The sequence below is a fragment of the Berghia stephanieae genome, chromosome 11 (assembly GCF_034508935.2).
Source record: "Berghia stephanieae isolate SIO BIC M18660-M18661 chromosome 11, UCSD_Bste_1.3, whole genome shotgun sequence".
Taxonomy (NCBI): domain Eukaryota; kingdom Metazoa; phylum Mollusca; class Gastropoda; order Nudibranchia; family Aeolidiidae; genus Berghia; species Berghia stephanieae.
Genome location: NC_088370.1, coordinates 34,521,223 through 34,549,057, shown reverse-complemented (window position 1 = coordinate 34,549,057; position 27,835 = coordinate 34,521,223). Strand labels below are relative to the sequence as shown.

The 27,835-nt window shown below is 34.2% G+C and overlaps 1 protein-coding gene across 2 annotated transcripts; it reads right to left on the bottom strand.

Moving 5' to 3' along the window:
* Window positions 1-6: 6 nt before the first annotated feature.
* LOC144956492 (FAS-associated factor 2-like) lies at window positions 7-24,697 on the bottom strand. Of its 2 annotated transcripts, none has more exons than XM_078887031.1 (14): window positions 23,264-23,360; window positions 17,629-17,697; window positions 16,630-16,742; window positions 14,203-14,318; window positions 12,999-13,028; window positions 11,548-11,648; window positions 11,132-11,217; window positions 8,662-8,753; window positions 7,637-7,738; window positions 4,770-4,848; window positions 3,583-3,664; window positions 1,983-2,072; window positions 1,003-1,146; window positions 7-580 (listed from the first exon to the last, which is right to left on the bottom strand). In XM_078887031.1, the coding sequence occupies exons 1-14, from the start codon at window positions 23,321-23,323 to the stop codon at window positions 401-403; spliced, it is 1,344 nt and encodes a 447-aa protein (XP_078743157.1). In that variant the 5' UTR covers window positions 23,324-23,360; the 3' UTR covers window positions 7-400. The 2 variants fall into 2 exon arrangements, with proteins under 2 accessions (XP_078743157.1, XP_078743158.1); XM_078887032.1 differs by lacking the exon at window positions 23,264-23,360 and adding an exon at window positions 24,615-24,697 and having other exon boundaries at window positions 252-580.
* Window positions 24,698-27,835: the final 3,138 nt, after the last annotated feature.

Below are 27,835 nucleotides of genomic sequence, written 5' to 3'. Positions count from 1 at the left end.
TCCTCATACAATAACATCCATCTGTTTATTTCATCAATTAATTCATAAATAAATCCATCACTCATCCATTTCATTTACCCATCCTGCTTTTTTCCATCCATCACTCCACCTTTATATCACCATTCCATCTGTTTGTCAATTTATCCATCCATCCACTTATCTATTCATCAATCCACCACAATGTCATCAATCCATCCATTGATTCATCAATCCATCCATCCACTTATCTATTCATCAATCCATTGATTCATTTATCCATCCATCCACTTATCTATTCATCAATCCTTTATCAATCCATGATTTTGTCCATCCAACAATCAACCTATCAATCCACAAATTCCTTAATCATTTAACCATCCACCAATTCATTCATTCATTCATTCATCCACTCATAAATTCTCTAGGCATCATTATCATGTACAAACAACATTTCGGATTTCCCTAACCCAAACTCCCGAAAACTGGGCGGTTCCGCCTCCCCATCCTTGGGTTCACAGGGCAACGTCCTCTTGGGATAATTGGTCATGATCTGGAAGTCATCGGGACAGTCTTTGTGGCAAAATACGAAATAGTACAAGAACTGGAGAAAGAGTAACAACAATTTTAAAATGGTTAAAAATTCATTGAATTTTGTTCTAAAACCGTAGATATTTTCAAACAGTTAATTCAACTTTTGTTTTATTCTGGTTTTATTATACAAGTGTCATTTTACATTCTGACAAATTGAGAGCTGAGTTTTTCTTAAAAATAAAATTAGAAGAAAAAAAAAAATTAATTAATTAATCATAATAAATAAAAAACAAACCAAAACAAACAAACATTGATATCTTGAAGTTTTTCATTTTTTACAATTCCAATTTGACCCTAAATCAGAGTATATTTCCCTCGTAAAAAAAATACAAAGAAGGCCCTATGGGGTGATCAGCAGTCCAAAATTATACAGGTGGTAATTATTTACTTTTTCTCTCTTTAAATTCCTGTCATATTACACGAGATGTCTACCTTCATGGATTGGGTCATAAGGAACCTCCTCTCTATCCTCCCACCAGCTGGTGTCTTCAACAATATCCTGATGGAGTCAGGGTTGGACGTCTCTGGCTCTGACGGGATTTCTCTTTCCAACTCACTCTTCCTCTGTTCTCTTTGCTGAAGAACACATTTGGAAATAATTAATTAATTAATTAATTAATTAATTTAAAAATAAATAAATAATTATATATAATTTGTAACAATCAATAGATAATTGTCTTTAAAACTGTTTACCCATGGCCCACGATACAGTCTCTTGGTTTCTAGATTTTAATTTGTCAAATTGTTACAATTCAAATCAGAATACTATTCAAAAACTTGATCATATCAGTAGTTCTTTATAACAACCTGACAGTTTTTTTTTCTTCATTGTTTCTTTGCTTGGTTTGTTTTGGAGCTATTTGGTTCAAATGTAATAAAAGAGGTCTGATGTCACAGCCATCTATACAATGACATCAGTCGAAGTGAGAATCCCTTTTATTTTAAGCCCACTGAGTTGTGTCAGTGCCTGACATAATCAGTCGGATGGTGAAAAAGTTTTAACTGAGATATTGCGAAGTTTAGTTAGAAGGTCATTTTTTTTTTAAAATCAAAAATGAGTTCTTGTCAAAAATTTTTTAATCAACCCTTTTTGTACATCTTTGGGAAATATCAAAGCTTAATTTAATTTTTAAATATTTTTTTACAGCTAATCAAGTTGAAAAAGTATGAAATTTGAGAAAAGGTGCTGGATACCTTTCCCATACACGTGAAAAATCACCAGATTTACTTCAAATAAAAATAATTCTCTGGGAGCATATTATTTCAGAAAATGCAAAAAAAAAGAATGCAAATCCAAAATTTCCACCTTCCGACTGATTATGTCATGCACTGACTCATTTTTTTAAAGGTATCATTAGTATTTATTTGATCACAGCGCACAAACCAGCCAACATTTACTTCAAACTACTTACAAGATATTGCTGCTCCTTTTCTTCCTCCAACTGTCTCAATCTCTTCGCTTCTTCTTCTTCTCTTTGTCTCTCCTCTCTCTTCTTTCTCTCCTGGTAAAACGAAGAAAAGTAAAAAAAGGATAAAATCTATGTAATTTTTATTAGTAGTATGTGCAGTATTTTAACACGTTTAAAATGTTATACCCTACAAACTGTAGAGTGATCCTCGACAATATTGGAGGTTTCCACAAGAAGAAGAAGAAGAAGAAGAAGAAGAAGAAGAAGAAGAAGAAGAAGAATTGAGAGCCTGAACATTCTTTGACAGCCCATGAACTGTTCTAGACCAAATCTTAAAATGCAGCGTTTTTCATCCATTGAATATGTCAGAATACAAGACAAACAATTTCAATAGATACATGGGTGCAAGAAGGTCAGGCCAAAAAAAAAAAAAAAAGCTTGAAATCCAATTCTAACAAATGCATTAAAAAAAATCCTGAAACTTATTGAAATGTGACCTATTGCCTCAAAATGGTATTATGTGGAGATGATCTAGATGCCGGAAATAAATTAAAATCCATTTCATAAATCCAGATTAACCCTGAAATCATTCATCCATGTTAATGATATAACTTTAAACCTGGCAAGTTTGAACTTAAGCAATCAGACTCAAGGACCAGGGCGAGAAAGCTTAATACTTAATAGAAGAAGACAACCACAGATTTAGATAGATTTTGAGCATTTATAAAGCACAATATCCACTAAACGTGCTCAAAGCGCTTTACAAGGGGTCCTTGGCCAACAGCAGCACTAACATGTAGGACGGGACATGATGTCTGTTAGGCGATATTACAATTTTTTCAGACAGAGACAATGCTGTTAACGGCCAGGTACTCATTTTACACCCGAGTACGGTGAGAGAATGTGATTAAAGAGCCTTTTCCAAGAACTCAACTATGCCCTGAGCGAGGCTCGAACCCAAGACCTTCCGATCCTAAAGTGAGTGTCATAAAACTAGACGACATAGCCGACTAGGGCTAGAAAGCTTAAGAAGAACATACCTGCCTACTTGAAAATTTCAAATTCAGTAAGAAATACAAAATTCATCAGTTATTAATGGTCAAATTTCAGTAATACTAAAGCAAACAAAAATAATGATAGATACACCCTATTATATTGACAAGTGAACTTAACTTTCATCCGTTTCGAAAGAGTTCCATAACTCCCAGAAGTCTATCCAACCCGACTAGGCTCGGCTGGACATTGCCAATGACCCCCGCGATAATAATATACTTATTGATGACCTACTTTCGACACTGCACTGTGTCTACCGATGAAGGCAAAGTGTCCGTGTTGAGTCGATGACATCACTCGTCGCCAGCCAATGAGGCATTGAGATTTTTTATTGTAGCATGTGGTAAATAATGAAAGAAAAATATTATTTTTTAATTTAACGTTGCGACCATTTGCATCAGTAATATTTCTTCTATTTCCGTAAGTCCGTAATTGTCCTTACACTTCCGTAACAATTACGGACGGTCCGTAATAATAGGCAGGTATGGAAGAAGACAACCACAGATTTAGAGAGATAGAGGAGACAGGGAAAGGAGCTCCCAAATCTCACCTTTTCCTGGTCAGCTTGGAGAGATTGTAAATAGGCTTCATCTTGTTCTTGACGCAATGACTGATTGAAGCTTCTCTCAGCCCTGTTTGGATTAGGTGGGGGGAAATGGGAGGGGGTGGGGGGTAGGAGATAGGGGAGGAAGGGGGGGTTGGGGGTGTAAAATAAAAGTTTTAAAATGTCACACAATATTCATTCCTTCTATGCTGTTTTTAAAAAAAATAAAACACAGTGATTTCCATTTAAAAACCATCATTTTGAATAATCAAATTTAGTCCGTTTGAGTGCCCAGTTATTTAACTACAATTTGCCTTAAAGAACAACTTGAATCTGAGCTTTTCATTCACCACACGGTCAAAAAAAAATGTCCGTAAAAATAGTTACAAATCTTATCCTCCTCCATAAACAGTAATACTAAATGATAATAATATGTTAACAAAAACAATTTGTGACATCAAAATGTCAAGTATTAAATTTTGCTAAAATGAACCAGACTATATCTGGTAACAAAAAAATCATTTTTTTAAAAATGTCTTTCAATCAAATATAACCGAGCAAAACTCATGTGCGGGGTAGAATAAATTTTTTTTTGTAATCTAGCATTTTTCATCCTAACCATTGGCAGTAAGTATTTGTAACTATTCGTTTAAAGCTTCAAACACCCTGACAAAACTTCTGCTTCACCGATCCTTATCCAGAACTGCCACACTCCTCTCGCAAAAAAAAATTGAATAAAAACCTTCAACAATTGTAAATTTGTGAGGGGGGTGGGGGGAATTTGAATTGGCCCACATAGCTATTGCTTTTCTATAATTTAAGAAATAAATAAAATAAGCTAAACAATTTTATTTTTTAAACCGTCTAAAGAAACATGCTGGTTACTTCATTTTTTTTTTAAATGTTATGTCGAATGCAAAGGCAGTCGCAGTATCTTAATCATTGATCAATAATATTAAAAAATTGCTTTTGTATTTGAAAAATGACCCAAAAAAAACAAACCCAAAAAATTAAAAAAAAAAATAAATTGAATAAAATCTGAATTTTACAAATGAAAAAAAAAAAACAAAGACAAAATATTCTGACTAAATCAGAATTTTATAGACAGGTCAGCTTATCCCGATTCTAAATAATTACTAGAATTACAACAACCCTGCCTGTAACAAAAATGACTCCCAACTTCCATACCGTACCTGTCAGCCCTGGCAGCCACTAACGATGACTCATTCTCTGCTGTTATTTGTTCCAATCTATTCACTAGCTCATCGGCACCTGAAAAGACAAAAAACAGAACTTGTATATCGCGCAATATCCATTAAATGTGCTCAAAGCGCATTACAAGGGGCTCCAAGCCCCAACAGTAATGATTAACAGATAGACAAGACGCGACTCCGGTTAGGTGATCTTACAATTTTAGCAGACAGAGACAACATTGTTAACGGCCAGGTACTCATTTTACACCTGAGTACGGTGAGAGAATGTGAGTTAATAACCTTTTCCTATGACTTAACTGTGAGTCGCTCAGAGCGGTACTCAGGTCCAGGACCTTCCGATCCAAAGTGACACCACTAGGCCACATGACTTCACCTTTTTTGGTACTCAGGTCCAGGACCTTCCGATCCAAAGTGACACCACTAGGCCACATGACTTCACCTTTTTTGGTACTCAGGTCCAGGACCTTCCGATCCAAAGTGACACCACTAGGCCACATGACTTCACCTTTTTTGGTACTCAGGTCCAGGACCTTCCGATCCAAAGTGACACCACTAGGCCACATGACTTCACCTTTTTTGGTACTCAGGTCCAGGACCTTCCGATCCAAAGTGACACCACTAGGCCACATGACTTCACCTTTTTTGGTACTCAGGTCCAGGACCTTCCGATCCAAAGTGACACCACTAGGCCACATGACTTCACCTTTTTTGGTACTCAGGTCCAGGACCTTCCGATCCAAAGTGACACCACTAGGCCACATGACTTCACCAGGCCTGTAAATGCACAATTTGCGAAAAGGCTGAAAAATGTCAGCCATATGTTTGCATGACCCCCCCCCCCCCCCCCCCCCCCCCCAAAAAAAAAAAAAACAAAAAAAAAACGTAACATAAAATCCTGCTGATTTATATAAAATGGATGTATTGATTAGATAATAATACAGAGTTCATAACGAATATCTAAATCTACTTACAATTTGATGACTCAATACTGTGATACGAAGATTGGGCATGGCGAGTAAGGTATGCTTTGCCTCGACCACCGTAACTCAGACGCCGTTTACAAATTAAACAATAACAAAGTCCAGCTTCAGTAATTTTTCTTATGTAATCCGAAAGAAAATTCCCTTGCAAATCCTTCTCTTCAAGCCACGACCACTTAAAACGGTTTCGCACAGACGCGTCGATTGCCTTAATATCGGCATTGCGGTCGACGAAAGTCTCAGGCATTTTAATGAATAAAGATCGTATCAATGTTTAAACACTTGAAAATTGTAAGATAATAGAACGATATAGTTGTGAGCTTACTCCTTTAGAATGAAATTCTGATCATCAAAGATGGATAAAGTCAAAAACTGGGCAGGATTACTTGGAAATGTTTGTAAACAAAGTTTTACCGGAACCGCAACTCTCACTTTCACACCGTCCCATGATTCAATGCGCAACCTTGGCCGAGTCGGGTTATGGCCCGGTGAGGTCACAGTGGCTGAAATCCCAGCGAAATCAGCCACTCTATAACTATAATAAAATATTAGCTGATTTCAGACCAGTAGATCAGCTTCCGTGGTTCAGCACGAGATCACGAACGGTAAAATCCAGGGAACTAAATTAACTTATTTTCGGGTTTTCCCGATATGACGTATGGCAATATATTATAATATAGAACAATAGAGAGAAAATTAAACGAAATAAGATGAGAACTAAACGGGGGTGGGGGATTCGTTTGTTTGGCGTTCAAAATAACAAAAAAAAGTATCAAGGCTGAGATTAAAAGTCTGTTTCTGGAAAATCATGCAAAAGTCTGAAATCAGCCAAATGGCTGAGAATTTACAGGCCTGCTTCACCTTTTTTGGTACTCAGGTCCAGGACCTTCCGATCCAAAGTGACACCACTAGGCCACATGACTTCACCTTTTTATATTAAAAAAAAAATATATATAATGAAATTCCCTTCATACATCCAGAAGGGGAAAGCTGTCTTTAGCGTCCACTCCAAGGGAAGACTGGAATAACCCAGGCATCAACCGCTGTGCTGGGTCACAAAACTGACTTGCTCAATGCCACGTAGTGCAGCGGGTAGTCGAATTCAGTACCTTTTGTGTGCAAAGCAAAGACCATATCACTGAGCCTGGCTGACCCGTAAGACAAGTAAGTATCGTCTGTTACATTTTCCTTCTTCAGCTAAACTTCGTTCTTTTTCAGAATTACCATCCATCAGTCAGAAGAAAAACAAATGATGTACAATTGTTTTTCCTTTTGTCTTTTTTTTTTTTTCACAATACCTGAATCAAGCTGGGATGAAAGTTTTTGTTCAAATTACAGACCTGTAAATTATACAGAATCTAAATCAGGGAAAATTCTAGAGCAAGTCTAAAATCTAGGATAGGAATGATGATGATGATGATGATGATGATGATGATATATGTGTCAGTCGGAAGGTGAAAATTTTGGATTTGCATTTTTTTTTGGTATTTTCTGAAAGAATATGCTCCCCAGAGCATGCTATCTTTATATGAAGTAAATCGGGTGATTTTTCATGAAGATATGGTCAGATGTATGGGAAAAGTATCCAACAACTTTTCTCAAATTTCATACTTTTTCAACTTGACTAGCTGTAAAAAAAAATCTAGAAGTGAAATTAAGCTTTGATATTTCTCGAAGATGTACAAAAAGAGTTGATTTAATCATTTATGACAAGAACTCATTTTTGATTTTAAAAAATTGACCTTCTAACTAAACTTGGCAATATCTCAGTTCAAACCTTTCCACAATCCGACTGAAAATGTCATTCACTGTAACCTATTGTAATAAGTGGTCACCCACCCTTCATCATCCGAACGAACCACTCACCTGTGATGTGCCCTTCTATCCTGGCCACGACAGACATTCTATTTTCCCTCAAGACAATCACAGCGAAAAATGGATACACGTGTTCTCTCAATGCCTGGGACACTGCAAACATAGAAAATCCAATCACAAACTTATGCAAATTCAACAAAAGCACACCAAGAAATGAATTTAAAATTACGGTCGTGAAATATGTAACCCTATCCATCAACCTAATTGCTGATCAAGTTTCATCTAATTCCAGATGAAAAGAGAAAAAAAAGAAAGAAAAAAAAAAAAAGCTTATATATAGTGCAATATCCACTAAACATGCTCAAAGCGCTTTACAAAGGGTCCCTGACCAACAGCAACACGTAACATAAAGAATGAAACATGACGCCTGTTTGGCGATAATACAATTTTTTTCAGACAGAGACAACGCTGTTAACAGCCAGGTACTCATTTTACACCTGAATACAGTGAGAGAATGTGAGTAAAGAGTCTTTTCCAGGGACTCAACAATGCGCCGAGCGAGGCTCGAACCCAGGACCTTCCGATCCGAAAGTGAGTGTCATACCACAAGACCACATAGCTGCAAAACAGATGCATATCTGCTCCAGATAAAAAATAAAAACATAAATTTTGTATCGGTCTGATGATCTGGATTGGCATTTGTTTCTACCCAATTTTTCACTTCTAGAATTTAAAAACTAAACAAAAAAAAAAAAAAAAAAAGAATTAAAAAATTCCGTATATCATTATCATATAACCTATCCTAACTACATCGCAGTGCTGGCACTTCTGCCGTCTTAATACAAAGGATTGCATATCAGGAAAAAAGAATAAAAAATAACAAATTTTACAGGAGAGCCAAAAAAACGTTTTGCTCCTATAAGTCATAGATCTTGACTTAGTAATAACAAAACATTTACTAAATAACTTTTATCTAAAAAGGGTTTTGAACTCCAATTAAGTAATAGTATTAAATGGCATACAATGTCCACTAAAGCTTGTGTTACACACACACACACACAAATCCTAACACTTACCCCTGTAACCCTCAGGGCTGCTTGTGTTACATGCCCAAAACAACATCTGTGTGTTGACATACTGGCAGAATGTATCATTGCAAAGCACTTCTCTAGGGGATTTAAGAAAAAAAAATAATTAAAAGTTTGTATACAATACTGATCTACAATGTCTAAAAGTTAATTCTTGCAAAAACAAAATGGATGTTGACCTAGAAGAACCTGCAGGAATAGACAGACATTCAGCCTTTCCAAGACAAAGGCAAAAATTCATGGTTCGTGGCTCAGATGTTGAAATTGACTTTTCATCAACATACCATTTTATAAACCCGCTTGTTTAATATGCTGGAAGCATTTATGATAATATTTATCATAAATTAGCAAGGACTATCCCGCACAAATCTTTGGGCCTCTTTTTCACTCACGAAGTGCCCAAATTCGCGACAAAATATGGGACGAAGCCGTTTGGTATATGCTATTTTTAAAAAATTAATTACGACGCTGTTTATCGATGAAAATGACTGAAAGTTGGCACACAGTTAGAAAAAAGGTCATTTTAGATTATGTCAAGCGACAAAACTCGTACGATTACCAGAGACCGTTAAAAATAGATTTTTAATCTCTGGAGTAAAATATTTCTAAAACTACCGGGTGTGTAGGTTTTGTCGCTGACAAGGTAATACATAAACATTTCTTCTTTTTGGTTGTAAAATTTCATATGAATATGACAAGTACTCTTCATTCGTAAAAGACAAAGCCATTTTGCCCCCCTACAGCCCGAATCACAAGTTCAAAACGATTTGGCACCAAACAGCGGCTGAGTGAGTCGTGGCAAAGCGCTTTCTGATTGGTTGACCTCGTTTTAAAGTTCATGACTAGTCAAATGTCTGCGCGGTCTCACTGGCAGAGGGGTGTTTATGGTCTGCCATTGCATTTGGGTTCAATAAACAGCTGATAATTTGACTGTTTAATTTACAAGAATTTAAGAAATTACAATGTTAAAAACTTTCGATTGCAATATGATCTACAATCTCAGCATGGGTTTAATTATCGTGTTCCAAGTCACGTTCTATCCGTAACCTTTGTCCCCGTGTCCAATTTCTCTTTTCCTCCTATACTTCTTTTGTTTACGTATGCAATCTCTCTCTCTCTCTCTCTCTCTCTCTCTCTCTCTCTCTGTGTGTGTGTGTGTGTGTGTGTTTATATATATGTTAGAACTCTTCTAATGTTTTCATCATATTTTCTATCAAATTTGCCATAAAATTGCCAAATTTCAATCTTTTAATCCACTTATTACGCAAGATACAACCAAAGGTCGAAAAAAATGCCGAAAAAGCGTCCCATATTTTCGCGTTTTTTTCCTCTTTGAGGGTCATCCAAATAAATGACACCTTTGAAACTGCATAACTTTTTTATTTATGAATGGATTTTCAAAATTCAAAAACATTTTTACTCAGTGGAGATAGGGCTTTGATTTCAGACAAAAATTTTCCTCAAAAAGAGAAAAAAACATTTTTCATAGTCTTTGCTACATAAATATGTTTATTTTATGATAGGAAGGTTAAGTGCCTGATATGATCGAACAAAATCATATTTATACATCAAACCACACTAAAAAACTAGAGTGACCTCTATGCATTGTGGCTGTGTTTCATATAAAACCTTTACTTAATGATAGTTTGTGAAACAATATTCAATCTTTAAGCATGTTTTTCTCAATTCAGCAATCCTCTACCTTCCAGATTTGATGAAATAAGACTGCAAAATGTGTTTTTTTTTTAAACAAAAAACATTAATATCTCCAAATGAGTTTTTTGACCAATCTTGAAAGTTTCCTGGACCAGTAATCAAGCTGAAATCCTATCTTATGTTTGTTTGTTTGTGTTTAAGGGTTTTATGGCGCTTGCAACACATTAAGGTCATATCAGCGCCAGTAAAAAGGAAGGAAATGGGACAGTAAAAAGTTCTAGAATTACAATTAAAGAACACAAGAAAAAGTAAGACAAAGGGGAATTGGTTTAAATCCTTTCTTAGAAACCAGACAACACAACAATGAGTGGCAATAGTTGAAATAAATAACAATATAATAGAATATGAGCTCCAATCTACATCTGATTTAGAGGTTTTAGCTTTCCACTTTTATCAAAACTAGAGCTTTTATATAACACAATATCCACTACTCAACTATGCGCCAAGCGAGGCTCGAACCTAGGACCTTCCGATCCGAAAGCGAGTGTCATATCACAAGACCTCATAGCATAACACAATGAATGAGACACTAAAAGCAATCCTTTTATCTCTCATTCATCTTTAATGTCTCATTCATCTTAGTGGACAAAGGGGAAACCTGAAACGTCCAGATCTTATGTCTTTTATAAATTAAATTGAATTTTCTAGTCCATTTTTTAAATTGTAATTTATTTATTTATTTATTTGAGCTTCATGCAGCAAAGTTTACAAAACATTTGTTGAAAATGTCTCTTGTTCTAACCTGCAAAATGTTTCTGTGTTCTGATGTTCTTCACTGTGAAGGTAAACTAAAAGGAACTTGAGTTCACGTTTGGCATCGTTCAATGCCTGTGGAGAGAAATTAACGAAATTTTAAAAATCAAATTATCATAACACCAGCAATTATCTCATAAAACACAAATTATTCTCCTCATTAAACTTAGTCCCCTATTACAGTTGGAGAGTAATTGAAAAGAGATCAAGATGTGAGGAAAAAAAATGTTAATGTTTCCAATTTTTTTTCTAAGATTCTAGCACAATAATTTTACCTGAGGGACAAAATTTATAATGGATTTTTTTTGTAACAATATTGTAAAATCTCACTTCCATCTACACATTGCAATAGTGAAGTTACACATATAATGTTAGGGGACCAGAGGTCATGGGTCAACCTCATACCTGACTGTAGGTTCCTCTGTAGAAAACTGGGTGCTGGGCTCCAAACTTCTCCTCGAAAGATGTAATAAAGTTCTCCACATCACGTCCAGGGTCTGTTACATCTGTTGATGTCAGCAAAAGAAGAAAGCTTCAATCTCAGGTATCCCAAAAAAAAGATGGCATGATTTGATTTCTCCAAAACTTTTCATTTTTTTCTCCTTCCAACTTTTTATTCTCCTTTACATTCTACTTTAATCTATTGGCCGCAATTGACACACAATGTTCTTGAATAAAATATCTTAAACTGTCATTAATGCCTTGTGAACCAACAACACATTGCATCAAATCGAAATATGTAAATAAATATATTTAATTCTGCAAGTCGACAATTATACATTTTTATGCACGCCGCATCTGTAAACGAATTTCCATTTTTTTGGATGAATAAATTATATATTATTATTATTATTATTATTATTAAATTGGCCTCAGAGTTTCAGAGAAAATAAATCACACCCTCTTCACGGGACACCAGAATGACCAATCATTAGCCAATGCCATGCTATAAAATTTGGCAGAAATTTAAATCTTTATGTTCACTTTTTCATTTTAAAAATTTTTTTTTGCTCATCCTTATAAGGTTTCCCCTCATTGACAATTCCACCTTCCACCACCCCCACCCTTCACTTCAGTCTGATAACAATCCAAACATCAAAATGGCAATCATTCCAAAATCGTCAATGGCTACAAATGACAATTCTGAATGACCTGAGGTCCAAAACAAGTATTGCCACGAGTGCATGGTACTGGCTAATGGATCAGAAAAATAAAACGTGCATGGATATTCAGTATGTTTGAAATAAACTCTCTTTCCAACACATAAAAGGTTACCAGAACTGTCACAAGCAACAAACTAAAAATCTACTGATTTGGATTTTTTGGGGGGAAAATTCAGACAAAATTTCAAGACAAAAATTTGTGGTATCATTATAGACCGTATGATTTTTTACTCCTTTCTCCATGATTTTCATTTTCAAATGCTTTTAAATTGATGTGATGTTAATTAGCTTGGGAACATATCCATATCCAAAAATTACATTCCCAACTATTTTTCTCTTAAATTTTAGTGGAAAAAAATCAGAATCAGTAGGGAACAATCCGAATTTGGCCAATGTGGGCTTCAGTAAAATCTGTCAGTACTGATTAAATTTTAATAAGCCATAGCTCTGGGTTATCAAAGACGCCAGCACCTCCAACTTTAAGTCTGTCTGAAATACAATGAAGAGGAGCAGTTTTTGGGTAATTGAGGACAAATTCAGGCGTCTTTCATGGAAATTTGAAGTAACGACCTTCAATTCAAAGGCGAAAGCCTTAATTTTTGCCTGTGAATGACATCACACTGAGAAAGGTTGTATTATACAGGTCATATAAAATTCATCAAAACTTTTAAAGAGTTGGAATTTGATACTCACATCTTCTTGGATCTGGTCGAAAGAAACTGACTGAAATAGAGAAAGAAAGAGAAAAATAAGATTATTTCTGTTTAAAAAACAAAAACAACACACACACAAAAAAAAAAACTATTCAAAATAATATCAAACAATAATATCTGACAATGAATAATCTGGAAAATAATATTTTAAAAACGAAAGAAACAAAGGAAGAAATTCATCATTTTTTATAATAATAATAATAAGCAGATTTCTATAGCACCTTTCGTCGAAAGCATATAACCTTTCCACGAATCATTCCTTCTTCATGAATCATAAATTGAATCATAAATGCTTGTTGATATTTATTTTTAAATAAACAATGGTTCAAAACATTTCTAACTATCAGTAATTTGATCGAGATCAGAGATTTAAAGATACAGTAAACTTTGATGGGCAAAGAAAATAAGTAAATTAGTTTCATACACAGACTCATAAAATGTTCATTAACAGTTTAACAACATTATTTTTATCAAAATTGTAGGAAATTTTCTGATAATGAGGATGATAACGCCGATGATGACAGTAATAGTAGACCTGCAAACATTAGTTTACAGAGGGAAAAAAAAGAGAAGTCACAATGACCAATTTACCACGATCAAATGATATTTCGAAGTCCAATTAATTTGTTTACCAGATTTTCCATTTCACCAAGTTTTACTTAATCTGATCTTATTTCAGTTCTTTTTATATAGTTTTAATATTGATGCCATATTTTTTGGGTATTACCAGTGTGCCCAATGTGTACAACTCAAGATTGAGAATAATTGTGTGGGGGGGGGGAGGTATTAAAAATGAAAACAAGGCACTAGATCATAAATAAATATACCTCCCCCCCCCCCCCCCCCCCCCCCCCCCCCAAAAAAAAAAAAAAAAAGAACATTTAAAAATCTAAAAATCAACGAAAAAAAACAACAATTTTATTTTTTAATGTTTAAAAAAAATTGAATTAAAACAACAACAAAAAATACAAAAAAATAATAAATAAATAAATAAAAACACGACAACTGGTGCACAAAATATTTAAAGGTCAAATATTAATAAGAAAGGATCAAACATGCTAATAAGTTTCAAAATTACAATCCTATACCTGATAAACCCACAGTGGATTTTAAATAAAAATTGTACAGTAGTGATATATTTTTAAAAAACATTTTATAAGATATAATAAGTAAATGATACTAACTGAATACTTTGAAGATGTCTACGAATGTGGACCAGGCAAATCGTATAGGAATGGTGAGGAGGTAGTAAGTCCATTGGAAGATGCCCTGGGGTCGTTGTCCAGGATACATGATGACTCTGGATATGGAAAGACAGGAAATAATCCAATGACAAATCAGAGGTAAAGATTTGTTTGTTTGTTTTGATTTTTTTTTAAAGGTTTTACAGCACTTGCAGCACATTTAGGTCATTTCAGCCCCAGTAAACACATACCTGCCTACTTGAAAATTTCAAATTCAGTAAGAAATACAAAATTCATCAGTAATTAATGGCCAAATTTCAGTAATACTAAAGCAAACAAAAATAATGAAAGAGACACCCTTTTATATATGTAAAATAAACTTACCATGTTAAATAGGCCTATTACTTATGCGGGTCAAGCCTCAATCAAAGTTCATTTTCCACAGCATGGCAAAATATTCATAAGAAATCAAGTCCATTGAATAAGTAAAAACTACATCTGCTACAAATTCTACACATTATATATATTAACACCATTTACAGTTCTTCAAACAAAATATTTATACACACTATATTAATAAATAAATTATTATTTTTTAATTTAACGTTGCGACCATTTGTATCAGTAATATTTCTTCTATTTCCGTAAGTCCGTAATTGTCCTTACACTTCCGTAACAATTACAGACATTCCGTAATAATACGCAGGTATGTAAACAGGATGAAAATGGGATGGATAGTAAAAAAAAAAAAAAACAATCTAGATTTACAATTAAAAGTAGGTACACAAGAAAAGTAAGACAAAGGGCAATGGTACATATAGTGAATAGATTTATGATCTAGACCTAAAATTAAACTTTGTATTTCGGCTTCACCCAGGCACAATATCAGACAGAGAAAATTCTCATGTAAGCATGTCAGTCACTTCCAAATATATGATACATATAAAATTCTAACATCAATACAAAAACTTTTGAGGGCTGATTCTCAATATTTGTACATATAAACAATATTGTTGTGTTCTTAATTCATTAACTGATAAGACATGTTATTTGATTCTTGAATCAACAAACCAAATTGTTACAGTAAAGAACATTTATTAAACAACATAACATCAGATACATGTGTACAGGATGATGGTTGGATACAGAATGACTCCGAACAAGGTAGTAACTAGAACAGACGCTAGTTGTGAATGATACCACATTAAACAGACAATACAAGTTACGATACTTGAATACAATAACTTTTGTTTTTTGTTTGTTTGTTTGTTTGTTGCTTTAGGTCTCTTCCAACACAATTGAGGTTATATGAGAGACCGCTGAAACAAAAAAACAAGCAATCTAACAAAAATAGTACAAATGTAAATCAAAATCATAACCTAAAGATATCATAAGCTAAATTATAAATAACCAAGAACAAACAGGCAGAAGATTTACAGAAAAAAAAAATATCCCCTGTCAAAAATACAATCACAAACCAAAGAAGCAGGATAGGCTAGTAAAGAGAAGAAGAAACGACATCACTATCGGATCGTACACCCATGCGAACATCATAGGTATATGATTCAAGGGTGATGCTCCCATCCAACCACCCGCTACAATAACTTTCATTCACAACAAATACGAGACATTGAAAGGTAAGTGGTAATATTTATTATGGTACCTAGACCTGTAACAAAGTCCTGCGAATGATGTTTGTTTGTTTGTTTGTTTTTAAGGGTTTTACGGCGCTTGCAACACATTAAGGTCATATCAGCGCCAGTAAAAAGGAAGAAAAGGGATAGTAAAAAGTTCTAGAATAACAATTAAAGCACCCAAGAATAAGCATAAACAAAGGGAAATTGGTTCAAATAGGGAACACATAAAGATTCCAAGAGCACACAATCAGTGTACTTAGTTTGAGACCACTGATAAGTCTCATCTGGACACAAGCACAAAATCCAACAAAGAGGAATACACTCAAATGCTTATATTATAAATTCAAAATAACAAATATAATAATACACAACAGAGAGATGATTTACAAGGAAAACAATATCATCTCCCAAAACTATAACTATACATTCGATTGTTTCCCTCTCAGCCAAGGAACTCCGGCCAGGGTCAGGACAAAACTAAGTAATCTCATTCCAAGACAACGACAGGAAACAATTGGAAAACGGGTAAGGGAGGATAGAAGACACAGCATGTACCTCCCTGCCCACTATGGGAGGTCAGGAACCCCACCCAGGCGAATGATGAAAGTGGTTAATGATTGTATATACAACTATAACCACAAAACTCTATGCCCCAGGGTAAGGCATATTATTACCTCAATCAACTCAACATGAATGAGTACCCAGCAACAAGCAGTGGAATAAAGATGATGATGATGAAATATTAATGTGTAAATACATTTATACTATTTTTTTTTTTTAATGCCGTCACCTTTGGTTGGAGGGTTGAAGGTTAACAATGGGAGGTCTTTCGTCTTGTCTGACTGGTCGCTGGAAAACTCTTGGAGCTCCTTCTTGTTCATTGAATGTGTCTTGTACTGCTGCCTGGAAATGAGAGAGAGTGAATGAGAGAGAGAGAGAGAGAGAGAGAGAGAGAGAGAGAGAGAGTTAGAGAGAGAGAGAGTTAGAGAGAGAGAGAGAGGGAGAGAGAGAGAGAGAGAGTTAGAGAGAGAGAGAGAGAGAGAGAGAGAGAGAGAGAGAGAGAGAGAGAGAGAGAGAGAGAGAGAGAGAGAGAGAGAGAGAGAGAGAGAGAGAGAGAGAGAGAGAGAGAGTAAAGTCTATGGTTGGTCGCCAATTAACTTTTTTTTTGCACTTATTTTACCAATGGCTGAAACACTTTTTGGTCATATGAGAGCCATTGCACCAATCTAGTATTATGTCAGAGGAGGTAGTAAGTGCACACTACGAGTGTACTTAGTTTGAGATTACCTAAATATCTTATCCAGACACAAGCACAGGTCCCCACTAACAGGAACACACTCAAATGGTTACAAATCATACCTATATAAAGCAAAAATAATACAGTACATGACAGAGATATATGTTTTACAAGACAAAAAATATCATCTCCCAAAACTCTAACGATACATTCGACTGTTTCCCATCCAGCCAGGTTATCCCGCAATTCCCAGGACAAAACCAAGTAATCCCATTCCAAGACAAGACGGAAAGCATGTTGGAAAACAGATATAGGGGGATAGAAGACACAGTAAGTGCCTCCCTGCCCACTATGGGAGGTCAGGAATCCCACCCAGCCTGCCCGCTATGGGAGGTCAGGAACCCCACCAAGCCTCCCCACTATGGAAGGTCAGGAATCCCACCCATCCTGCCCGCTATGGGAGGTCAGGAATCCCACCCGGGTAATAATTACGGATAATCCATACAAGTAGGCGGGTATGCAAACCACAAGGCCACAGCTCTGCATCTTTACCTCAATGTTCCAGTCATGGCTTTCTAATATTTCTCGACATCTTTGCATCTGTTCAATTCCAGTCAGGTCCTGAGAATGATTGATGCAATAGATCATAATATTCAGAATTATGCAAACAAACTAAAAGATAAATGCACAAAGATACAATCAATGTGCTCAATTCCATCATGGCAAATGTAATTAAAGATGATTTATTCATAATAAAATTAAAATAAATATAATAATAATAATAATGATAATAATAATAATAATAATAATAATAATAATAATAATAATAATAATAATAACAATAATAATAACAATAATAATAATAATAATAATAATAATAATAATAATAATAATAATAATAATAATAATAATAATAATAATAATAATAAAGATAAAAATAACAATAATAATAATAATCATCATAATAATAATATTACAAGTATTTAACAGGAAGTAAAAGCTTAAATGTGACCTGAGGCCATTTACATTATAAAATAAGCTTACATGCATAATACAATCCAAATCCTCATAAAGGTATGAGAAAAACATAAGTGAAAACCAGCATTATATAAATAATCGAAAGTATAATAAATAGTAGTACAAATTTACAAAATATGATGCATCATACAACAATTGATGTATGACATGTATTTGTATCATTGCATCAAATGTATCATTTTCAACCTTGGGGAAAAAGCAGAAAAATATTACCAAAAAATTGTACTAAACCCTTTGGAATCGTATCCACGTATTTGGGTCCAAAAATCATACTAAAATATGCAAAATCGTACAGGTTGGCAGGTCTGTAATTGTAGTGGTGGTGTTGATGATGTAGTAGAAGTAGTGGTAGTGATGATGACTATAAGGATAATGAAGATGATGTAATGGTGGTGGCGGTTGCTGTAGTTTTGAGAACGATGTGGTAGCTGTGGTAGTGGTAGATGATGAAGTGATGGTTCTGGTTGTAGTAGTAGTGTCTGTGGTAGCGATGATGACCAGGAGGAGGAGGAGGATGATGTAAAGGTGGTGGTGGTTGTTATAGTTTTGATAACGATGTGGAGGTTGCTATGGTAGTAGTAGTAATGATGATGTGGTGCTGACTGTAGTAGTAGAGGTAATTTATTGATGGTAACTTCTATTATTTGCAGGAACACTGAAATATGAGTCATAAGCAACGACGAGAGAGTATGTATGGTGTGTGTGTGTGAGAGAGAGAAAGAGAGAGAGAAAGAGAGAGAGAAAGAGAGAGAGAGAAAGAGAGAGATTCCTGGAACTTTATAAAATATATTTAACTGTAAATAATACAATAAACGGGGACGGAACTATTCTCATTAAAGTAATCTAACAGATAAGTTGATAGATTTCAAGATGTGAATGAATGATCAAGTCAGAGAAATTTTCATGGATTGGATTGGAGTGAGTAACAAAAGCAAAACAAAATACGATCTTGTAAAAGTTTCAGACTTGAAGGAAAAGTTGAAACGTTCAAAATCTCAATTCTAAGTCACACAAAATGTTTCAATCATCCCTCCTCTTCTTTCCTTCTCAAACTAACACACTCTCATTCAACTTCAAGCCATTCGACAACATGCTATTTTTAACAGAAAATACAGTGTTGTGTTCAGTGAGGTGACGACTAATTTTCAGAGATGGGAGAGCGCTTCTACTACTGCGAATAGTGATTCCACAGTGAAACACTATTCGCACTACAACTGTGAATATGCACTTCGTATCTTAAAATTGCTTTTATTTTTTATTTTCAAAGAAGGGGGGGGGGGAAGAGAGAATGGATGGGACATTTATCATTTGCAACGCTTTGTGGAAAGAAGACGGAAAAAAATAAATAAATAAAAATCCATTTTTTAAAACAAGTGGCGGGACCAGGATTAACTCAGTGTCGATTCCGACAAGCCCTTTAAAGGGCAGACGACTTAACCATTCGACCATGACACCCACGTTAATGCAGACGCATATTGTAACCATCAACTGATTTAAGTGTTAGTTAATTTTATGTTTTTATTGATATTTTATTGATTTTACTTCTCTATATTTCTTCTAGGTGCATTCTGGAATGTGGATAATGATAAATGTTTAAAAGGGAGTTTCAAAATAAGTGTCTGCATAACAGTCCACCGTTATTGGCAGACAGGTATCTGCCAATAATCAATTTTGTTATTCTCAGACATAATCACAGAATAATCACAGCCTATTCAATTTGTCTAGACAAAGTTATATAATAAGTTATATAAAATATAACTCATAAGCTTGGCTTGAGCTGAACTTAATCCACAGTCAGCAAATTTCTGGTCATTTTGAAAAGAGCTGTGGCTTTGTTGGCTTATCTTCTCGCGTTGGCCGAGTCTGCCCGACTATGATTCTTGACTTTGTTAACCTTAAATAACCAGGTGCCGGCCTAATCTAATTCAAATTCTAACATCGCCTTTCTTGTTGGCCATGCCAAATTCAAATGACAAAAAAAAAATGTTTACTGGCAAAACTGCGCCACGTTATAAACTTGTTACAATTGTAGATACAAAGCCGTTTATCGTAATTTCGACACAGTGTCATCACAGCACGCAACAACATATAATATTAATATTATTAATAATATCTAAAAATAATGAATGACAATGACAATGACTAGGCACTTGCAAGAATTTTTCAAAATAGTGATATCGGTATTAATTTAGCGTAGAAAAATAAAGGGGAGTGAAACATTTACTAAAGTGAAAAAATTATCGCTCTATCTCAACTAGTTAAAAAGTTATGACCTTTTATGTGGTGAAAAATCTCTATAGAAGCTTATAGGAAAATATGTGACCAAAACACAGCAACCCAATGGATAATCATGTATAATTCAGAAACGACTTCAGATACAACTTTTTTACATGTGGTAATTCAACATCTCTGTAATACATTGCAAACAGAAAAATAATTATTTATTGAGAGAGAAAGGTATAGTTTAGAGCTGAAACAGCTGAAATCAAGGAAAAATAGATCACGACATGCAAATGAATGACCTATTGGAATTTTGGAAAAGTCGACAATTAAATATTTATTCACATGTAGATAGACCAAATACACCACTGAATCGGCGTCATTTTGAACTTTTCAAAATGAAAATAGACCTCATAAAAGCAGAGATATGGACTGATAAATGTTTGAGGTGGTGTATTTGTGTTTAAAATGATCGAAAATAGGTGATTTTAAAAACTTCCGCTCCCCCGTTCCCCTAAATTGGACAGACGTCCGTCAAAGGATGAAAAACGTCAAAATCAACAGTGAAAAATCAATCGGAAAAAAAGGAAGAGAATTGTAAATTATGAAATGAATGCATGGACATGAAAACGCCAATTAATTAAATAATTTAAAACAAAAATAACTTCCATAAATGGAACATATTGTAAGATATAAAGATGTAAAGTTTTGATGTGGATTGACGAAGTTATCTCTCAAACGCAGCAGACGACAGGAAGTGAATCAGTATAAGAAAATGGCAGCTTCTGTAAACAATCAAGGCCAATTACTGTTTTTTGGGAGCTCTAACTTTTGAGTGAAAACATATTTTGCTCTGAAATTTTTAGAGAAGCTACTTTAATATGTATCTCAGAAGGACTTGTTTTTATTAAGAAGGACCATCTCTGGTTTAAAAGTTATAAGCGTTTAAACACATATACTCTCTTTACGCAAAGATTTCTCAAAATCATGATATAAAAAGATAATAATATTAGCATCATTGTATGTAGAATTTTATGCCCTTTCCAATGATATATAATACATGCCACTTCATTCCACTGAGAAAGAAGAATGAACATTTTAAAATCACTCCTAAATTTTTTCCCCTCAAAAACGGAAACAGAAATCCTCGCCTGTTTTCAACTCGCGAGAGCTACTTCTTGCAAGTGCCTACAATGACAATGATTATGATAGTAGGGAGTTTAATAGAAATTCTAAATGTACCTCACACACTTGAAACCAATATCATATGAAAGAGCAGGCAACACAGAATACAAAACAGTTTGAATTTTGTTTCTATCTTGATTAGATATGTAGTTACGGCAGTTCAAAGTCTGAAATTTCAGACCGATTTTTACCCCAAAATTACCATTGCAAAGTTGTGACCGAAAACGCGTGATGTTAATAAAAAATGGTTAAAACAGTCAATATGGAGTTCTTATCATATATTGTATACCAAAATATTCGTCTTATCGAGGACAATGCATTTACATTAATAAAGAGGAAGATAAACATTTCAAATTAACACATTATTACATAATATGACGCAAATGTTACATAATCAAAAACTCGGCTAGATGTAAGAAAGAATTTGCTCTATCACTTTTGGATTTATCCCCAATATCTCATTGAAACAATTGCAAATAATTACCCTCTTTTAATTAATACATAGAGAGAATAAAAAAGGGTTTGAGAGTATTTTAATGAAAAAATATAAACATGTTGTTTAATGACATAATGAGTTTATTTTTACCTATGGCAATTTAATTGCATATAAATAAAATGGTAGATTGAAAAAGTTCAAATAAATTGAAACAGATTCCCTATTATAATTCGAAGGAAAGTTCTGGCTTTTAATACTTTAAAAAATTCTGCTGAACCACTTTGGGTTTATTGCTATTACATCATTTGAACTGACAATTAATATAATTTTATTCCCCCCCCCCCCCTTTCTCTCTCAATGTGTAGGGTTGTCAAAATTTATAACTAGTATGACTTCTTACCATAATAATTAATAATAAGGCTAAGGCCTTTGGAATATGGATACAAAATGATAATAAACATATCTAAACATATGAGAAAAAAACTTGATGGCAAAATAAATTAAAATCAAAGCAATTGGTATTTTTAAAATATCAATATTATTAATATCGGATTTCACAAAGAGAAGAAATATACGAACTTTTAAAACAAAAACTATAAAATGCCCATAAATAAAGTTGGAAAGTATGTATTCAAAATAAAAACATAGTAAATAATAGTACTGAAAATATTATGGACTAAATTTAACACAATACATAACTAAATTTAAAATATCGAGATGAATATCGATATCGCCATGATAAGATAATGTAAACATGGCATTTCGGCGCAGAGTTAAAAGGTGTCTGCGCATCGATATAGAGCCCTGAAATTTGGCATGAATAAAGTTTAGATGTTATTCTAAAAACAAGCGTTTAAATTTTAAAAACACACGCAGTAAATAAAAAAATAAATGCATTTGAAAATTGCCAAATTTTAACTTCATATAACTTCTGGAATTATTAATGGATTTTTCCTTAATTGGCACCATTTAAAAGGAAATTGAAAGACGAAAATAATGATACCAAAATATCTGCGATATTCCTCTTTATAACGAAGTTATGCATCTTTAATTGAACCCCCCAAAACGCGAACGGCAATTTCCAGTCACAACTTTCCTATGGGCGAGTTGGGTCAAAATGTGACTGCCACTGCTGCTGCTCACTAAACTGCCTAATGATACTGATAGTCTGGAGTCTATGAAGTTTTAGTAATGCCTGGAGCCAATTATCGATAAATTCTAAAATCGACCACTACATCAATATCTAGATTAATGACTTTTTTATTTAAATTTAAAAATTAGTTAAGTTCAGCATTAACACATTCAAACCTGAAATTGTAACAATTTATCAGTTTGTTCCGGTGAAAGATGATCCTGTGAGTCTTCCATTTTGCTTATGTTTGGAAGCGATTAACTCTTGCCAGACAGTTTCACAAAATGTAAGAAACACACCTAACCAATTATGATATTTCTATTCAATCAACTTTATAAAATATGAATATCAATACCATAAGATGAAAATAATAAAATATACTCTTTTTACATATTTCATAATTTCAGTGTATGCATGCTGATATCAGAGATGAACTTATCAATCTCTAATAAAATTGTTTCTTTTGCAGCCAAATAATTATAGAGCTTTTTGACACAATTTGGCAACCAAGCTGTGTTCACCATCCGGTCAAGCAATCAGCTGTACGATGATCTTAGAATTAGAAAATCGCAAATCTAATTATTTCATTAATTTATTTGTCATTTATTGTTAATAGAGCAGTAAAGTTAGGTGCCCCAAACGTAAACAATAACAAGTTGCTAGTGATTTCCGTTAGGGACCGGAATAATTTACGCACAATATAGGTCTCCCAATTTTGTAGTTTGAGTTGTAGGCAATACACTTTCAGTATTGAAAATATGTTTACATAAAATCTAACAGTTGCAGAAATAATAATATAAGGCTAAATTATTATGAAAATCAGGCTCCGAATAATTCTCGTTTTGTTCACACCAGCGCAATAATTTGCTCTGGTCTAAAAATAGATAGACTGTAACTTTTGATAAATTTTAGATAATTTTAACTTTTGTTCCATAAAATATCCATATCTAGACATTATTTGATGCATGATCGAGTATTTATGAATATGTGTTTCTTTTGCCACCTAACAGCCAAATTTTAAAGGTTATTTTTTTCTATTATTTACATTGGAACGTAAGCTGTCAAGACAGGAACATGTGGTTTGCCACGTGCTTCTCGACCTTTGTTTACGTTTGGGGCACCTAACTTTACTGCTCTATAATAATCCTCGTTCATGATACTACTACTACTACTACAACTACTACTACTACAACTACTTCTACTACTACTACTACTACTACAACTACTACTACTATTACTACTACCACTACTACTACCACCACTACTACTACTACGACTACTACTACTACTACTACTACTACTACTACTACTACTACTACTACTACTACTACTACTACTACTACTGCTACTACTACTACTTCTACTACTAATACTACTAATACTACTACTACAACTACTACTACTATTAATAATATATAATAATAATAATAATAATAATAATAATAATAATAATAATAATAATAATAATAATAATAATAATAATAATAATAATAATAATAATAATAATAATGTGATTATAATAGTTACATTTGTCCGGAATAACTCATCAAGCTCGTTGTTGTTGAGAACTGCACTTGCTGCAGTACTATAGAGTGCTTCGATTATTTTGATTAGACCTTCTTCGAAATCATAAAAGCGTAGTGTATCCCACAAACCGTCATGCCATACCCTGTCAAATGCTTTCCGGAAGTCTATGATATTGCGAATTTTTCTGTCAGAATTCTGTTATTGAAGACTTGCTATAGATAGAATGCGCTTGGCCAAGGAGTTCACAACATTGCCATCCGGAAGTATAACGGACCAACACACAAACTCTGTGTAACCATGAACTTTTATAGTCCGGTTAATACAGTTTAGTGAGAACAACTCACAAACGCGGATGGCAAAAACAATAACAAACGCCTGAGTGACGTCATCTTCGAACTATCTATACTGTGCTCCTTCCAGCTCGAAAACCAGCTTGCTCTTCTGCCATGCGCCATGATATCTTCTGTTTTGTTGTTGTTGTTTTGTTTTGTTTTTTTTTCGGGGGGGGGGGGGTGTTTGTTTGTTTTTTTTTTTTTTTGGGGGGGGGGGGGGGGGGGGGGGGGGGGGGGGGGTTGGGGTTTGGTTTTTTTTTTTTTTTTTTTGTTTTTTTGTTTCATTCTGTTTATTATAATCCGCAGAAGTAATTTACTTGGTTGGCTAATGAGACGTATGGTCCTATAGGCTATGTGGTCTAGTGGTATGACATTCGCTTTCGGATCGGAAGGTCCTGGGTTCTAGCATCGCGCTCGGCGCATAGTTGTGTCCTTGGAAAAGGCTCTTTACTCACATTCTCTCACCGCACTCAGGTGTAAAATGAGTATACCTGGCTGTTAACAGCGTTATCTTTGTCCAAAAATTGTAATATCGCCTAACAGGCGTCCTGTCCCGTCCTACATATTAAATGCTGCTGTTGACCAGGGACCCCTTGTAAAGCGCTTTGAGCACGTTTAGTGGATATTGCGTTGTATAAAAGCTCCTGTCCCGTATGCCTTCTCAACATGCTCGTCAGCTGATGCTGAGCGAAGTTTTTCTCTTTACAATCTTGTCTTGTCTTCCAGAAGGCGTAGACTCACAGAAAACAACATCAAAGGACTAGTTTTCCTTTACTACAATAAGTTTATCGATGCCTCTTTTTTGAGTAGTAAAAGAAAACTCGGCCTTTGATGAGTCTGACTGAAAGTGTACGTTTGTATGTGTGTGTGTGTGTGTGTGTGTGTGTGTGTGTGTGTGTGTGATTGTCTGAAAGTTTGGGCGCATAAATCGCTTTACATTGTGTAAATTAATAAATGTAGCCTCCTTAAATGTAATAAATTGTCTTTTATATATATATTTTTTTCTGTATCGCGTGTTAATTTTTACTGAAACGCTTAGTTCTCCTCGGCAATTTTTTGGGCAAATTTTGGTCTTTTTGGCAAATCTCTTGGCAAATTTAGGGGTTTTTTTGGCAAAATTTTAGGTCCCAATTTGGCAAAAAAATGCAGATGACAGTACTGTGTATACTGCTGTAATATTGCTGTAAACTTTTACTCTACGTGCTACCGTTGTCCTGTTATCCTACTGCACCGTTTTCTTCAATAGTCCATCGTCTATTAAACATCGTCATCATCTTTATAAGCAAAACAACGTTCTCGTTTTTTTCATTTCATCAATGTGTATGGAAACATTCGCTCTGGTGCGATGTATCATATTGTTATACCCAAATTACAACAACAAACAAACAAACCAAAAAACACCCCCCCCCCCCCTCCCTTCCAAACAAATGAACAAAAGGCGTTATTATAATGAGATGAGATTTTATTTCATAATGATAAAGAGAAGACGACAGAGGCAAACTTAATTTAGATAGTTCAGTTCAGCAGCATTCACTCCGTCACGACTATATATATAATAATATTTAGTAAAAAGGATCAGCGACCATGACGACTGATAACTGCTATAATTAATAATGATCACATTAAACAAAACAAGAAATAGAAATAAATGAAAACCCAAGGGAGGAAGCTCTTATCAACGAAAGAAAAAAAACATAATGGTCATAGAAAAAAAACCCAACAGAATAAAGTCCAGCAATAACGATAATGATTAATAATAATAACAACAACAACAACAACAACAACAACAACAACAACAACAACAACAACAACAACAACAACAACAACAACAACAACAACAACAACAACAACAACAACAATAATAATAATAATAATAATAATAATAATAATAATAATAATAATAATAATAATAATAATGATAATGATAATAATGATAATGATAATAATATAATAATAATAATAATAATAATAATAATAATAATAATAATAATAATAATAATAATAATAATAATAACAAAGCCAATCATCACCAAACCTGATCGAGGTACATATTCTTCATGTCACTGCAATTTTCACCTGGTACGTAAGAAGAAGAGGTCATTAGTTAAAATAAAATTATATTCAATCATTTATCCATTGTTATTAAAGTTTTTTGGTGTTATTTATATTCGGATTTGCATCAGATGTACCATCCATCGATCAAGAATACTAGACATGATTGGGATAAACTATCATGGAGATATCAGCTTGTTAAACAGATCCTACACTTGAGCACAGTTGCCCCAAACTCAATCGAATGTCTCAAAAGTTTTCCTAACTATTCTTTGTACATAAATCTTTGACTATTTTCCTCCGAGCCAAGGACTCTGGGCAGAGCCAGGATAAAACGTAATAATCTCATTCCAAGACAAAGATAGAAAGCAAGTTGGAAAATTGAAATAGGAAGACAGAAAATGACCTTCCTGCCCACAAACGGGGGGGGGGGGGGGTGTCAAAACATTCAATTGATAGGTTGATAATGATTGGAACTTTTAAAGAACGTACGCATTTAAATTAGTACACAAGCAAAATATGACAGACATTGATATGTCATAATACACTACAATATTCAGGAACACAAACAATATACAAAGCAGCACGTTGTCGGTTGTTTTTTGTTTTTTTTTAAGGGTTTTACGGCGCTTGCAACACATTTAGGTTATATCAGCGCCAGTAACAAGGAAGAAAATGGGATAGTAAAAAGTTCTAGAATCACAATTAAAGCACCCAAGAAAAAGTAAGACAAAGGGGAACTGAGAACAAATAGGGATCAGATGTAGATTCCAAGAGCATACCACCAATGTACTTAGTTTGAAATCACCTACAAGTCTCATCCAGACACAAGCACAA